Source organism: Engraulis encrasicolus, chromosome 8 (genome assembly GCF_034702125.1).
Source record: "Engraulis encrasicolus isolate BLACKSEA-1 chromosome 8, IST_EnEncr_1.0, whole genome shotgun sequence".
Classification (NCBI taxonomy): domain Eukaryota; kingdom Metazoa; phylum Chordata; class Actinopteri; order Clupeiformes; family Engraulidae; genus Engraulis; species Engraulis encrasicolus.
This window is the reverse complement of record NC_085864.1, coordinates 15106048-15118557: the sequence shown is the minus strand read 5'-3', so window position 1 is coordinate 15118557 and position 12510 is coordinate 15106048. Positions and strand designations below refer to the sequence as shown.

At 42.3% G+C, this 12510-nt stretch overlaps 1 protein-coding gene across 1 annotated transcript; it reads left to right on the top strand.

Moving 5' to 3' along the window:
* The first annotated feature begins 1537 nt into the window (after positions 1 to 1537).
* Positions 1538 to 10984, top strand: slc35f2l (info solute carrier family 35 member F2, like). The gene is made up of 7 exons (XM_063205042.1): positions 1538 to 1711; positions 2753 to 2880; positions 4094 to 4253; positions 5911 to 6067; positions 7010 to 7062; positions 7378 to 7532; positions 10417 to 10984. The coding sequence occupies exons 1-7, from the start codon at positions 1558 to 1560 to the stop codon at positions 10738 to 10740; spliced, it is 1131 nt and encodes a 376-aa protein (XP_063061112.1). The 5' UTR covers positions 1538 to 1557; the 3' UTR covers positions 10741 to 10984.
* The last annotated feature ends 1526 nt before the right edge of the window (positions 10985 to 12510 follow it).

Here is a 12510-nt window from a genome sequence, read left to right as displayed (position 1 = left end):
GCTCTCCCCACGTTCATTGTTTTGTCTTGTTATCATTAGAGAGGGGCCAAGTTTTTGAAGGAGTTAAGTAAACAAGACTCTCCTCCTGTTACAATAATACAAGATAGAAGCTCCTATTTGTTCTGAAATGTTGTTACAGCACAAGGTCTCACAGCTTGGGGTCCCATGGTCATGCAGTGCAGACATAACAGCGCATCACATAATCCATTCTCTGCTACATTTTTTCAAACACACTGTACACTCGCTCCGCAGCCAGCCCCCTTTGTCTCAAGCAAGCACCACAGCCCAGTAGTAGTACAGTACAGTACTGGAGACGCACTCCTCTCCCCTTGACTTCAAAGACTTGTTCTTTGCCCCGTGCTTCAAAGCGTGTTAATGATTAGGCTCAAGCACAGACTGAAGACGACCCTCAGCGCACAGAAGAAGATGGTAGTGCTTTGTGCCAGTGATAGGTTTTAGATAGACAGACAGACAGACAGAAGATTTTGCTGGTGTGTGAAGGTTGAAACTGCTTGACAAATGAAGTCTGACCACCAGACAGGAGCAGCAGGGGACGAGGAGATGCCCCATGAGGAGGAGCCCATCACGGAGAGGAAGGGACTGCTGTGTGCCCTGCGCAGCTACCGGCTCCGAGATGTCTTCACATGGTGAGTTCCACGTCCCGGGAAACTAGCTGTTGCGTTGTGGCTTTTAAGCCTCAGCGCGTTTCACTGACCCGAAACTAACTGGTGTCAGTGCACTGGTGTATATTCTCTGGCTAATGATAGTCAGGAGATGACACTGAGACGATTGTTATCTTAAATTGATTAGTTTACATGTTCAAAGTGAAGATTTCTGTTGGCCACACACTCTTTCTCCACAACCAAAGCAGCTACACTTGTATTTCTTTGTACTGTTTTAAAGAAATGTAAATGTCTGTGTTTGTGGTACATGCTTTAGGGTTTAATTCATGATCGTAAAACAGTGGCTGCAACTGCAGCTGCAATAACTGCACATTGTGAAGTGTGAACTCCTTAACCCATTGATGCTGGATGTTGCGTTGCGCAACATTGTCCCTGGCGCCTGGAGCTGCATGACACAACATTCAGTGTCATGAGATTTGAGACAATTTTATGACAAATCTTGGTATGTTAGAGCTGGATGAACACATTCTAATGCTAGATGAGGGTCTTATTATTAGCGTTTAAATGCAACTTATGGAATGTTTTCATGTGCTTCAGAGGCTGAGATATTTGGGTTTGTATAGGCTGAGGGCAACTTTTCTTAAAAAGTGCTTAGGCATTCAGCAGCCTTTTTTGAAAGTGCTTTAGGCATCAATGGGTTAAGTGTAGTGGACTCTAATGCTGTGTGTACAGTGCAAAGTGCTGAAAGTGTTGGCTCCCCTCCTGATCTTTATTCATGATAAAAATTAATGTAAAAAACATTATAAGTGAACTTATAATGTGTGTGTGTGTGTGTGTGTGTGTGTGTGTGTGTGTGTGTGTGTGTGTGTGTGTGTGTGTGTGTGTGTGTGTTACGTGTCTTCTGTCTCCAAGGAAGCTGTTCAAGGCCATCGCCATGGGCCAGTGCCTGTCAGCCCTCATCTGCGGCACAGCCGTCACCTCCCAGTACCTGGCCACAGACTTCCAGCTGGATACGCCCATGCTTCAGAGCTTCCTCAATTACTCCCTATTATGCCTGACGTACACGTCACTTTTAATATGCAGAAGAGGTATGTGGCTGTTCATGTTAATGATAATGACGCATGTAAGGCAAGGAAGAACCACACAACGATGAGCTCCCCTTTAATCCATTTTGTTTAAAAAAATGTGACATTTCGGGTCACTACGGCCTAATGTTTTGACCCTACACCCGGCTAAAAGAAATTGGATGTGTGTGAGATCTGACTTTGCTTCATGTTAATGACATAGGAAATAATTTTGGAAATTGGTTACAGAAAAGTGAAGAATTATTATTTTTTTCTCCAAGTTTTGTTAAGTTCTGTGCACAGAAAACAACCTGGAGCCAGCAGGAATTTGGAGTACTTCAGGGTGTAAACCTTTTCTCCTTGGTGCTCATCAGTGTAGGGAGGGACTCTCAGGATTATGCAAGATGTGAAATCTGAGGCACTGTATTTATTTGGCTACAAATGAATGCCTGCGCACTTCGCCTGTAAGACGTCCTGAGGGCCGAAGCGCGTAGGCATTGTAGCTACTATTTCATTCTTCATACGATACATATTTTATATCACTGCTAAACAGCAACAGCTTTCCCATTATAATGCTCACATTGTTTGAGATACATAGTTATAGAGTAGCAGAGTACAACATGGATGCTTTATTAAAGGGACACTGTGTGAGATTTTTAGTTGTTTATTTCCAGAATTCGTGCTGCCCATTCACTAATGTTACCTTTTTCATGAATACTTACCACCACCATCAAATTCTAGGTATTCATTATGACCGGAAAAATTGCACTTTTCATACATGAAAAGGGGGATCTTCTCCATGGTCCCCCATTTTGAATTTCCAAAAATCCCCATTTTTAGCTGCAAAAATGACTGTTCTGTTGAACCATACTAGAAAATATCTGCTTATTACTTGGTAAACTTTCATGTAAAGATCAAATTTGGCAATAGGCAGCCCAGTTTCAATGAGCAGCATAGTTGCAGTACCTTTTTTGACCATTTCCTGCACAGTGTCCCTTTAAATAATTGAATGTATTGTACTTTTTTGCAGTAACCAATAGGCTGCTTCTCTTTTATTGGAAATAGGGGATGGCAATATTTTACAGATTTTAAAACAGAAATGGTGGAAGTATTTTCTGCTTGGCCTGGTAGACGTGGAGGCGAACTACACTGTAGTGAAGGCATACCAGTACACAACGCTGACCAGCATACAGGTAAGGCTGCATTGCCAAACCATAGACGGAAGTCACTTCAAAGAGACATTTCCACTGTGACTGGGCTACTAGTCCCAGGTCCCAGGGTTTGTTTTTGTCTGTGGTGCTTATGCTCCACATGCATGGCACATGTGCAATTGTGATGTTATGTGTATGTCCTGTCCTAAACGAGTCTTGCTCAGGGATGCAAAATGAATTTAAGTGAAAATGACAAAATCCTATCGTATCATCAAGTTAGGGGGGTGGCTCTGCAGTTCAGTCAATACAGTACAAAAAGTGAAGCATAAGAAAGAATAAATTCAACATGCTGCATGACTTTTTGTCTGTCAGCAAAGAATCATTTTCTGAGTACCAGTATTTATTTTCTTAAGCCATGCCTTGCGGCCCCTTCAGTCCCATCTAGGCATTATGAAGTAGGGGTGGGACTGGTCATCTAGCATACAGGGCATTTCCCCAGTGGACTGCTAGTCCTCAGTGACAAATGCTGTTTTTTAAAAAAAAAAAGATTTTTTTGGGGGTCTTTTTCGACTTTATTTGATAGGACAGTGGGAGAGGTGGACAGGAAGCGGGCCGGGAATCGAACCCGGGTCAGGCGCATGGCAGGCGTTTTTTTTTCTCTAGGTACTAGCCCACAGTTCATAGGTGCAGTCCACCTTCAGTATAGAAAGTGGACTGAGTCGATAAGGATATGATGGGCATTGACCGGTGTGTGTGTGTGTGAGAGTTAGGCTAAAATGCCCTGGCCGTTTTTCAGACCCAGGCCAGCTCTGTTATAAGGACCCTGAGATCAGGAAGGCTTTATTGTTATCCCGTCTTTATTGCACTTCATTGTTTACATTGTTCTTCCTGTGCAGTGGGGGGTTTGGCTATTTATTTATTTTTTTCATTTTATGTACATTGTTAGAACATTTACCAGTACATGTAAAAAATCGACTGTCTATTATGCATGCAGGTAGCTTTCTGACGATGTTCCAATAACCAAAGGATTGTGTCATAATACAGTGTATATACTGTATAATATATGTATATTGTTGCCAAACGATGTTCATATTTTACTAATTTGCTGTGGTGATGACCTCGAACACTCCTTAAAAGCTCAGAAAGTCATATTGTTCTTTAATATATTAAAACACAATAAGATACTAAAACAAATACTATAAAAGCAAAAACAAAACAACATACTAAAAAGACATATCCTTTGTCTGTTTGCCAGCTGCTGGACTGCTTTGTGGTCCCGGTACTGATGGTGCTGTCCTGGTTCTTCCTGAAGACCCGTTACCGGCCCGTACACTACGTGGCCGTGAGCACGTGCCTGTTGGGGGTGGGGGCCATGGTGGGAGCTGACCTCCTCGCTGGACGCGACCAAGGATCATGTAAGGACATGTGTTGTTTAATACATATATTTTAGGGTTTTTTGCCTTTTATTTTCGACAGGACAGTGAAGGAGAGACAGGAAATGAGTGGGGAGAGAGAGACGGGGAAGGATCAGCAAGTTACCTGGGGGCTATACTAGCTGGTTCAGGATAAGTTAAGGTTAAGTTCAGAGGTAAATAACCAAATAGAAGAGCCTGGAGTCCTCATTTTCTTAAGAAAAGATCTTAACTTAACCTTAACTTATCCTGAACCAACTTTGTAGTATGGGCCTCTGGGCCGAAATTGAACTCGAGTCGCGCGCGTAATAACACAGTGCCCTACCGTTAGGCCACAGCTGGGCCAGGTGTGCTGTTTAAGCTACTCAGGTTTATGGGTCCATGATGTTGTTTATAGAAACAGACGTCGGAATAATTACCAATTAGTTTATGGGCATTAGCTGGGGTTGTACTAGCCTGACTCTCGCCAGACCCTTGTGTATTTCCGCACAGATTTGTGAGCTCACACAAGGGCCTGGGTATGGTACCCCAGAAAGTCCGGTTTCGAGTCCCGGCGGGGTAACTCTACTCCCCTTCGCCAATCAGGCTGATTTTCAGAGATGTGACCTAGTCAAAATTCAAACGTAGTGGAGAAGGGAAAAATAAGTGCAATGTGACAGTTGTTTCAGCAACAATCTCTGCTCACATGGACTCACTCATTAACATTGATTCTGTAATTTTAACTGTGTTTTCACAATCACTTGCAAGGATTATTTAAATAAAACCATGGCTTTGGAGACTAACGCCAATGGCAATACTCAAGATGGATATTGATGGTGCAAGGCAGAACCCATTCGTCCAGCGAGAGTCATGTTATGGTTGTATCACCTCACGTGCTCTTACACTTTTCAGTCTAAGGACGCATGCTTAATCTTGAGGAGACATATTTCATTCTGCTCAGTTTGAATGTTTTATTCCACTCCATTTGAGGGCATGTCCTCTTCTCCCCAGACTGAGGACACGTGCTTTATTCTGCTCAGTCTATATCGGAGGACTCAATTTGTCCTTGAGACATGGTTTATGAATAATTGGGCTGAATGGATTCATCTGCTTTCCGCTTAATACCGTGAAGGAGTGAGGCACTGCACTGAATAGAGTGGTAATAATAATTACATTTGAACTCATTCCTGACTTGGTGAAGAGGTAATTATACAGAAAGCTGTCAGACTCTTTAGAACCGTCTATTTGGAAATATTGTAATAATTAATTTATTGTACATGAATTCTAAAAAAAAAAAAACAAGTGAATGTTTGAAAGCTGCAGTTGAATCACATCCTTCTATACTATAAACATGAAGTGATCAGATTCATATACAGGGGTGAGTTTCTCAAAAGGGAAGTTGTTAGCCTGTTAGCAACTTCGGTAGTTGCCAATGGGAAAATGCATTGAAAGCAACAAAGTAGCTAATGTAGTAAGCAACTTTAGTTTCGAGAAATTCACCCCAGTATTGTTTATAGCTTCTGCTAAATGTATTTTAAGATGGGTTTTCTGTCTGTCTCTCTGTCTATCTCCTCTTCTCTCCTCTCCTCTCCTCTCCTCTCCTCTCCTCTCCTCTCCTCTCCTCTCCTCTCCTCTCCTCTCCTCTCCTCTCCTCTCCTCTCCTCTCCTCTCCTCTCCATAGCTGCTAATATCCTGCTGGGCGATGGTCTGGTGCTGATCAGTGCTACGCTGTATGCGGTGTCTAACGTGTGCCAGGAGTACACGGTAAAGCACCTGAGCCGGGTGGAGTTCCTGGGCATGGTGGGCCTCTTTGGAACTCTCATCAGCGGAACGCAGATGTAAGCCATCTCCTGTACACACAACACGACGTTACACACACGACATTACACACACGTCGTTACACACACGACGTTACACATCGCATCTCACGCCCACCCTCACCAGTGGAAGCCACATGTAAGGTACGTCCTTTACATGCAACACAACATACTCTTGTACACACCTCTCTCTCTGGCTTCTGTCTTTCTCGAGAACCCCCCCCCCCAAAAAAAAAAACCCAAAACATAATCTAGTCCATCAGACATTACACAATACATTCACGCGATGTCGTGTACACTCACTCACATCAACCCTTAACAGCGGAATCCAGATGTAAGGGCATCCACCGCGCAAGGTTATGCACACAATCACATCTCACGCTCAGCCTCATCTGCGGAATTCAGATGCAAGGGATCTACTCTGCATAACTGAACACACGTCCATCAAACATTATACAATACATTCATGCAATGTATGTGCACATAATCACACCTCATGTACACCATTATCTGTGAACATGCATCCGTCAAACGTTCTACAATAAATCCACAGAATGTGGTGCGCACAATCACACCTCACACATTTTGGTCATCCGACATTCTTGAGGGAAAGCTCACCTGAAGAAGGTCAGATGAGCGAAACGTATTTAAATGATTTGTTTATGAACTTGTGCCACGTGATGCATTCTAAATGTGTGTATGATGCACGTAAGTTTAAACACGTATGCGTTGCATTATAAAATGCATAGTTAGGTAACACAAGGTTATGTACATACAAGCTCCTATACGTTGTTATCGTCAGTGCTGGACTGCGGGTGTGAGCTTGCTACCTTCTCAAGTATCCAGGTCCTAAAACAACAGGATTTGGGCTGCGGAGTTGTGTCTCCATATGAGGCTGAAATAACACTGGCTGTGGTAGTTTATTAGTATAAGTGAAGTCCTGCCTCTCTCCACCCCCTGCAGGGCTATTCTGGAGCACCGGGCCTTGGCCAATATCCAGTGGAACTGGAAACTCGGTGAGTCTTTGCATTCCACATAATATGAGGAGAGTTTGATGTACAGTAATCAAAGGAATAATGGGATCAAATATAAGAACAGGAATACAATGCCTACAATGTCAAAAGCAATGCAACTCCAAGTCAATCATACTTCTGTGTTATCAGCCTGGCCAGTTAGGAAGCGACAGCCATTGTGAATCCATTTTGCCTACTGTTGTGAAAATTAGACAAGAAATGGGCAGAAATTAAAGGTAGTAACAGCAAATTAGCCCCAAAATAGTTATTCATTAGGTGGTGTCACTGACCATCACTCGGGTGCATTTGTGTTGTCAGTGTTGCTGCTGGCTGGCTTCGCCCTCTGTATGTACCTGCTGTACAGCTTCATGCCGGTGGTGGTGAGGATGACCAGCGCCACTGCCGTCAACCTGTCCATGCTCACCGCTGACCTCTTCAGCCTCTTCTGTGGCCTCTTCCTCTTCCAGTACACGGTGAGTACTTGCATGCCTGAGTAGGACCGTCCCATTGCAACCTTACTGAATACAAGGAAATCTTAGGATTGTTACATTCTATTCCTCATTCGTCATAATAATAACAATAGTATTAATAATAAGTTAGTATTTAGAACAATTTTCTTCATAATAATAAAACAGCTTTTTCCTGTGAAGTCTCTTGGACCCTCCTCCTCCAGGATGGTACATCGAAAGTTCTTACTTGTATTCATACACAGGTTTTACTGTCAAATATGCAGGAACAAATATGCAGGAGTTACGTTTTTAGATTACACAGCTCCTGACTTAAAGGGACACTGTGCAGGAAATGGTCAAAAAAGGTACTGCAACTATGCTGCTTATTGAAATTGGGCTGCCTACTGCCAAATTTGATCTTTACATGAAAGTTTACTAAGTATTAAACAAATATTTTCTAGTATGGTCCAAGTACAGTCATTTCTGCAGCTAAAAATGGGTATTTTTGGAAATTCAAAATGGCGGACCATGGAGAAGATCCCCCTTTTCATGTATGAAAAGTGCAATTTTTCCAGTCATAATGAAAACTTAAAATTTGATGCTGGTGGTAAGTATTCATGAAAAAGGTAACATTAGTGAATGGGCAGCATGAATTCTGGAAATAAACAACTAAAAATCTCACACAGTGTCCCTTTAACTCTAGAAAGGCAAAGGTTCCTCATAATTAAGTCACAGCAGTATTTTCATCTCCCTTTGGTCAGGGCTAGCTATCTACTGTTTTTTAGAATCTCTTCTTTCTTTCCTTTCAAGCACATTGAATGACAGATGTGTATGATAATGTGCTATAAAACCACTATCGCTATATTGCAGTTGCAATAAATAGAGGTCCCTTGACCCCATTTTTCAGCGTTTGGGTTAATGAGGACAAAGATTCACTCAGCCCAGGTCACTTTGACACTGTGTGTGCGTGTGTGTGTTCGTGTGTGTGAATACAGTGTACCCTCTCACCTTAATGTGTAAGCCATCTGCCACTGTGTGTAAGGGTCTGGGTCAAAGTACCATGGCGGTCTCTCTCTCACTCACTCACTCACTCACTCACTCACTCACTCACTCACTCACTCACTCACTCACTCACTCACTCAATCTCTCTCTCTCTCTCTCTCTCTCTCTCTCTCTCTCTCTCTCTCTCTCTCTCTCTCTCTCTCTCTCTCTCTCTCTCTCTCTCTCTCTCTCTGCCCCAGACCAGAGTTAAAACCTCTGTACCATGGGGAGCAGAGCTTTCAGTTTTTCTTCTCCCCAAATCTGGAACTCTCTTCCCCCTGACATTCGTAATATCAACTCTTTTCTATTCTCTTTGATTGCAATATTAATCCATTTTTCCCTCCTCTTAATTTACGTCCATGTGCTTTTTATTGTTGGGTGCTATTGTGTTTTTACTTATGTTTCAATGTTGTACTGTTGAGTACCTTGAGTGTTTAGAAAGGGGCTTCCAAAAAATGTATTGTTATTATTAGTATTATTATTAATATTATTATTATAATTATTATTGCAACAACGATGCCCGCTGCCCAGTCTACAAAAGCGTGCATGTTGTCTTGGCCTACCAAAAGGAATTACTGACTGCCTTGAATTGGGTTAAAAGCTTAACACATTAGGTCTAATTGCTTTATAGTCTGGACCTTGGTTTGATAATAGATGTTGTGATGACCCACATAAACAAAGAAAGGTCAAAGGGATATATATACTGCCCGGCCAAAACAAAGTCCCACTCCCCAAAAAAGGTCACATACACGAATACATTGTTGGACCTAGGGATGCAAACGATTAATAGATTATCAATGCGTTAATCGATTAAAAAACATTAATCGCAATTAATCGACAATTCAACTGACAAGAGACCCAGGTGAAATGGGCATGTGAAGAGTGTGTGTGAAGAGGGGTGTGAATAGTGGGAATCACTTTTGGATTAAAGAATTGAAATAGAACAATTTAAATGTGGTATTTTATCTAAATATTTAATCAAATGTTTTAGATTTAGTAGTTTTTTTTTAGAAACATTGAGATTTCGGGGGGAAAACGCTGCTTATCAACTAATCGTAAGTCCATCGATAAGGCTATCAACTAATGATTAATGAATTAATCGATAATTTGCATCCCTAGGACCGCCTTTAGCTTTGGTTTAGCTTTAACATTTGGTGCTGTATTGTTTCAATAAACGTCTGCAATGTCTGAATTTATTTCCTTCCCATGGTGCGTTAAGTTTTCACCAAGATCTTGTATGGATGATGGTATAGTCTGAACGCTATGTTAAGCCTTCTACAGCATATCCAAAAGATTATCACAGAGTATGAGGTCTGGACTCTGTGGGGACCAATCCATGTGTAAAAAGGATGTCTCATGCTCTCTGAGCCATGCCTTCAAAATGTGAGCCCAATAAATCTTGGCATTGTCATCTTGGAATATGCCAGTACCATCAGGAAAGGAAAAACAAAACATTGGTGGAATGATCTGTTCAGACTGTCTTTTACATAACCATGGGATATCTTTCCACATTTCTTTTAATAAATGTGAAGGAGGTCATTGCACCAGAGTGGTTCGGGGAGCACAACACATCCTTTTTATACATGGGTTGGCAACCACATAGTCCAGACCTCAACCTCATGCAGAATTTTTGGGATGTGATGGAGAAGGCTTTGAACAGTGTTCCTACTCTACATACCTACCTCAAACTACCATCACCAATACAAGATCTTAGGGAAAAACTCAAAGTAACCCTAGATGGAAATACATTCAGGCATTGCAGAAGTTCATTGAAATAATGTAGCACCAAACGTGCACTGTTATCAGGCCAGTCAGTGTGTAATTCTCTCACACTTTTCTTCTCGTGTGTGTGTGATTATGTCTGCAGTTCTCAGTCCTGTACGTGGTGTCACTGGTGGTGATCCTGGTGGGGTTTGTGATGTTCAACGCGGTGCAAACTATAACCATCAACCCACCTGGGGAAGCAGAAGCCCCAGGAGCAGACACAGGCCCGGAGCAAGGGGACCACCCGTACCAGGGATCAGGCTTCGAGGTCACCTCCACAGAGCCAGCCTACCTGGGGGGATGTGCAGGAGGAGGAGCAGGGGGTGATGGAGGAGACAGGAACTGTGACCCAAAATGTCTCGCGTGGAGGAAACTCTCATATGATCAGTTACCCGCCGAGGGAGAAGAAAGGGGAACACGGCTGTAGATTTTTTAGTTTTTATGGTTTTGGGTTTTACTTTTTTTTTAGGATCTGCTGTACTGTCTGTTTCTTTGTTTGTCTGTCTGTTATTTATCTTGTTTTGTCTTTTATGTCCTTTGCCAAATAACACTTTGTAAAGATGCTGCTGAAATTTCCACAGTTCATGAACAGTTGCGACACAGAATTTTACAATGCAGTGAATGTCAAGCATTATGCTCTGATTTTATAATAAATGTTTTATTTTAACCCATGACCTGTGATGACATTGAGGTTAATGATGCAATGGTGTTTTGTGTCGTTGAGCGATTCTAATGATGCTACTAGGCAATCCTGTGACTGGAATAGCTGGCAGTGATGCCCTCTTTAAGCCTGGCAGGCGGCCCAAGCTTGGAGACCGGATGCAATGATGCAAGGCATTCCTCTAAGGCAGTGTTTCTCAAACTTTTCTAGATCGAGGACAACTTTGTCACCCCAAAAATGTTCAGGGACCACATGTCAACTGAATGGACCGTTGGCAGGTGTTAATTTCACACTTCTAATTTCGATAAAAATCCTTTACTTTTTATTCACATTACAAGATGGTTTTATTGTTATGAAAATAAGACTTAAGCTATGCTTAGGTTTGTAATAATGTTACAAATATAGCCTACTGCTAGCTTGTCTTGGGAAAGTAGAAATCCCCTCGCGGACCACCTGAGCTCTGTCGCGGACCACCAGTGGTCCCCGGACCACACTTTGAGAATCACTGCTCTAAGGCGAGAGTCTTAGGGTGATTCCAATATGGGGACTCCGTCCTCGGTCTGTGCTTGTGGCCTCGCGTTTTTCTGATGCCCCACCTCCGCTGTCAGCATAGCCACAACCACTGTTGGGGGACTATTCTTCATTTACCATCCCTTTTGCAAATGAGAAAATGATATTAGAATTGAACTTTTGTGAGATATTGAAATAAAACGCTGCTGTCGGTGACGTCATCACAAGGAGGCAAGTGAGCAGGGGAGGATGGGAGTCTGCATATTGAAATCTACCCGTAGTCTAACATTGTTCCTCAAACTTTCCCTGCCATTCTCCCCTTCCGAGGAAGGGTATTTGTCCGCACACCACCAAGCCAAATGGTTGGTTACACAAATTAAAAATAAATAACCTTAAGTTCGTTAAAGCTCAGACCTTAAGATACAAATCCTCCTCATTTCAATATATTGTTCATAATTTGTTGGAAAAAGGTGAGACTATTGTTCTTCACAGATTTCACAATTATCTCCAATAGCACTTGTCATAAAGCAGCACCCTCACGCGTCTTTGCTCCCTCAAGCGTCTTTATTTGACACTGACGCCACTCTTTTGTAGATTATGGCTTGACTACAAACATTCAGCTTTTTGCACACAAGTTTTACTGGATGTCAGGTGCCCAAAAAAGGGACCCAGAGCTTTCAAAGCTGAACACTTCAAAGCAGAGCAAAAAGTTGTTTGAATCCTTGCACCACCCTGCAACACCTCATCACCCTACTAGCAGAGCACCGGCCCCACTTTGAGAAACACTGCTCCAAGATAAGTAGCAGTGATGTGCTTTATAATAATAATAATAATAGTAATAATAATTTTATTTGTATAGCACTGTCATACAAGGCATGTAACTCAAAGTGCTTAACAAATGGGGAAAAAAACAGCATTGTTAGAGATGGATTTAAAAGGAGAGGTAGAGAGGAGAGGCAGAAATAGCAGGAAGGCAGAGGAAGAAGAGCTAGAGAGAGATTGTAGAGTCATAAGGTCAACGTAGGT

Bases quoted from the DNA above. Each gene is read 5' to 3' on its own strand.
- slc35f2l (XM_063205042.1), top strand. From the start codon at position 1,558: ATGGGCCAGTGCCTGTCAGCCCTCATCTGCGGCACAGCCGTCACCTCC. The intron at 4,254-5,910 runs GTAAGGACATGT...TCCTCTCCATAG, and splicing joins TGGACGCGACCAAGGATCAT to CTGCTAATATCCTGCTGGGC. The intron at 6,068-7,009 runs GTAAGCCATCTC...CACCCCCTGCAG, and splicing joins CTCATCAGCGGAACGCAGAT to GGCTATTCTGGAGCACCGGG.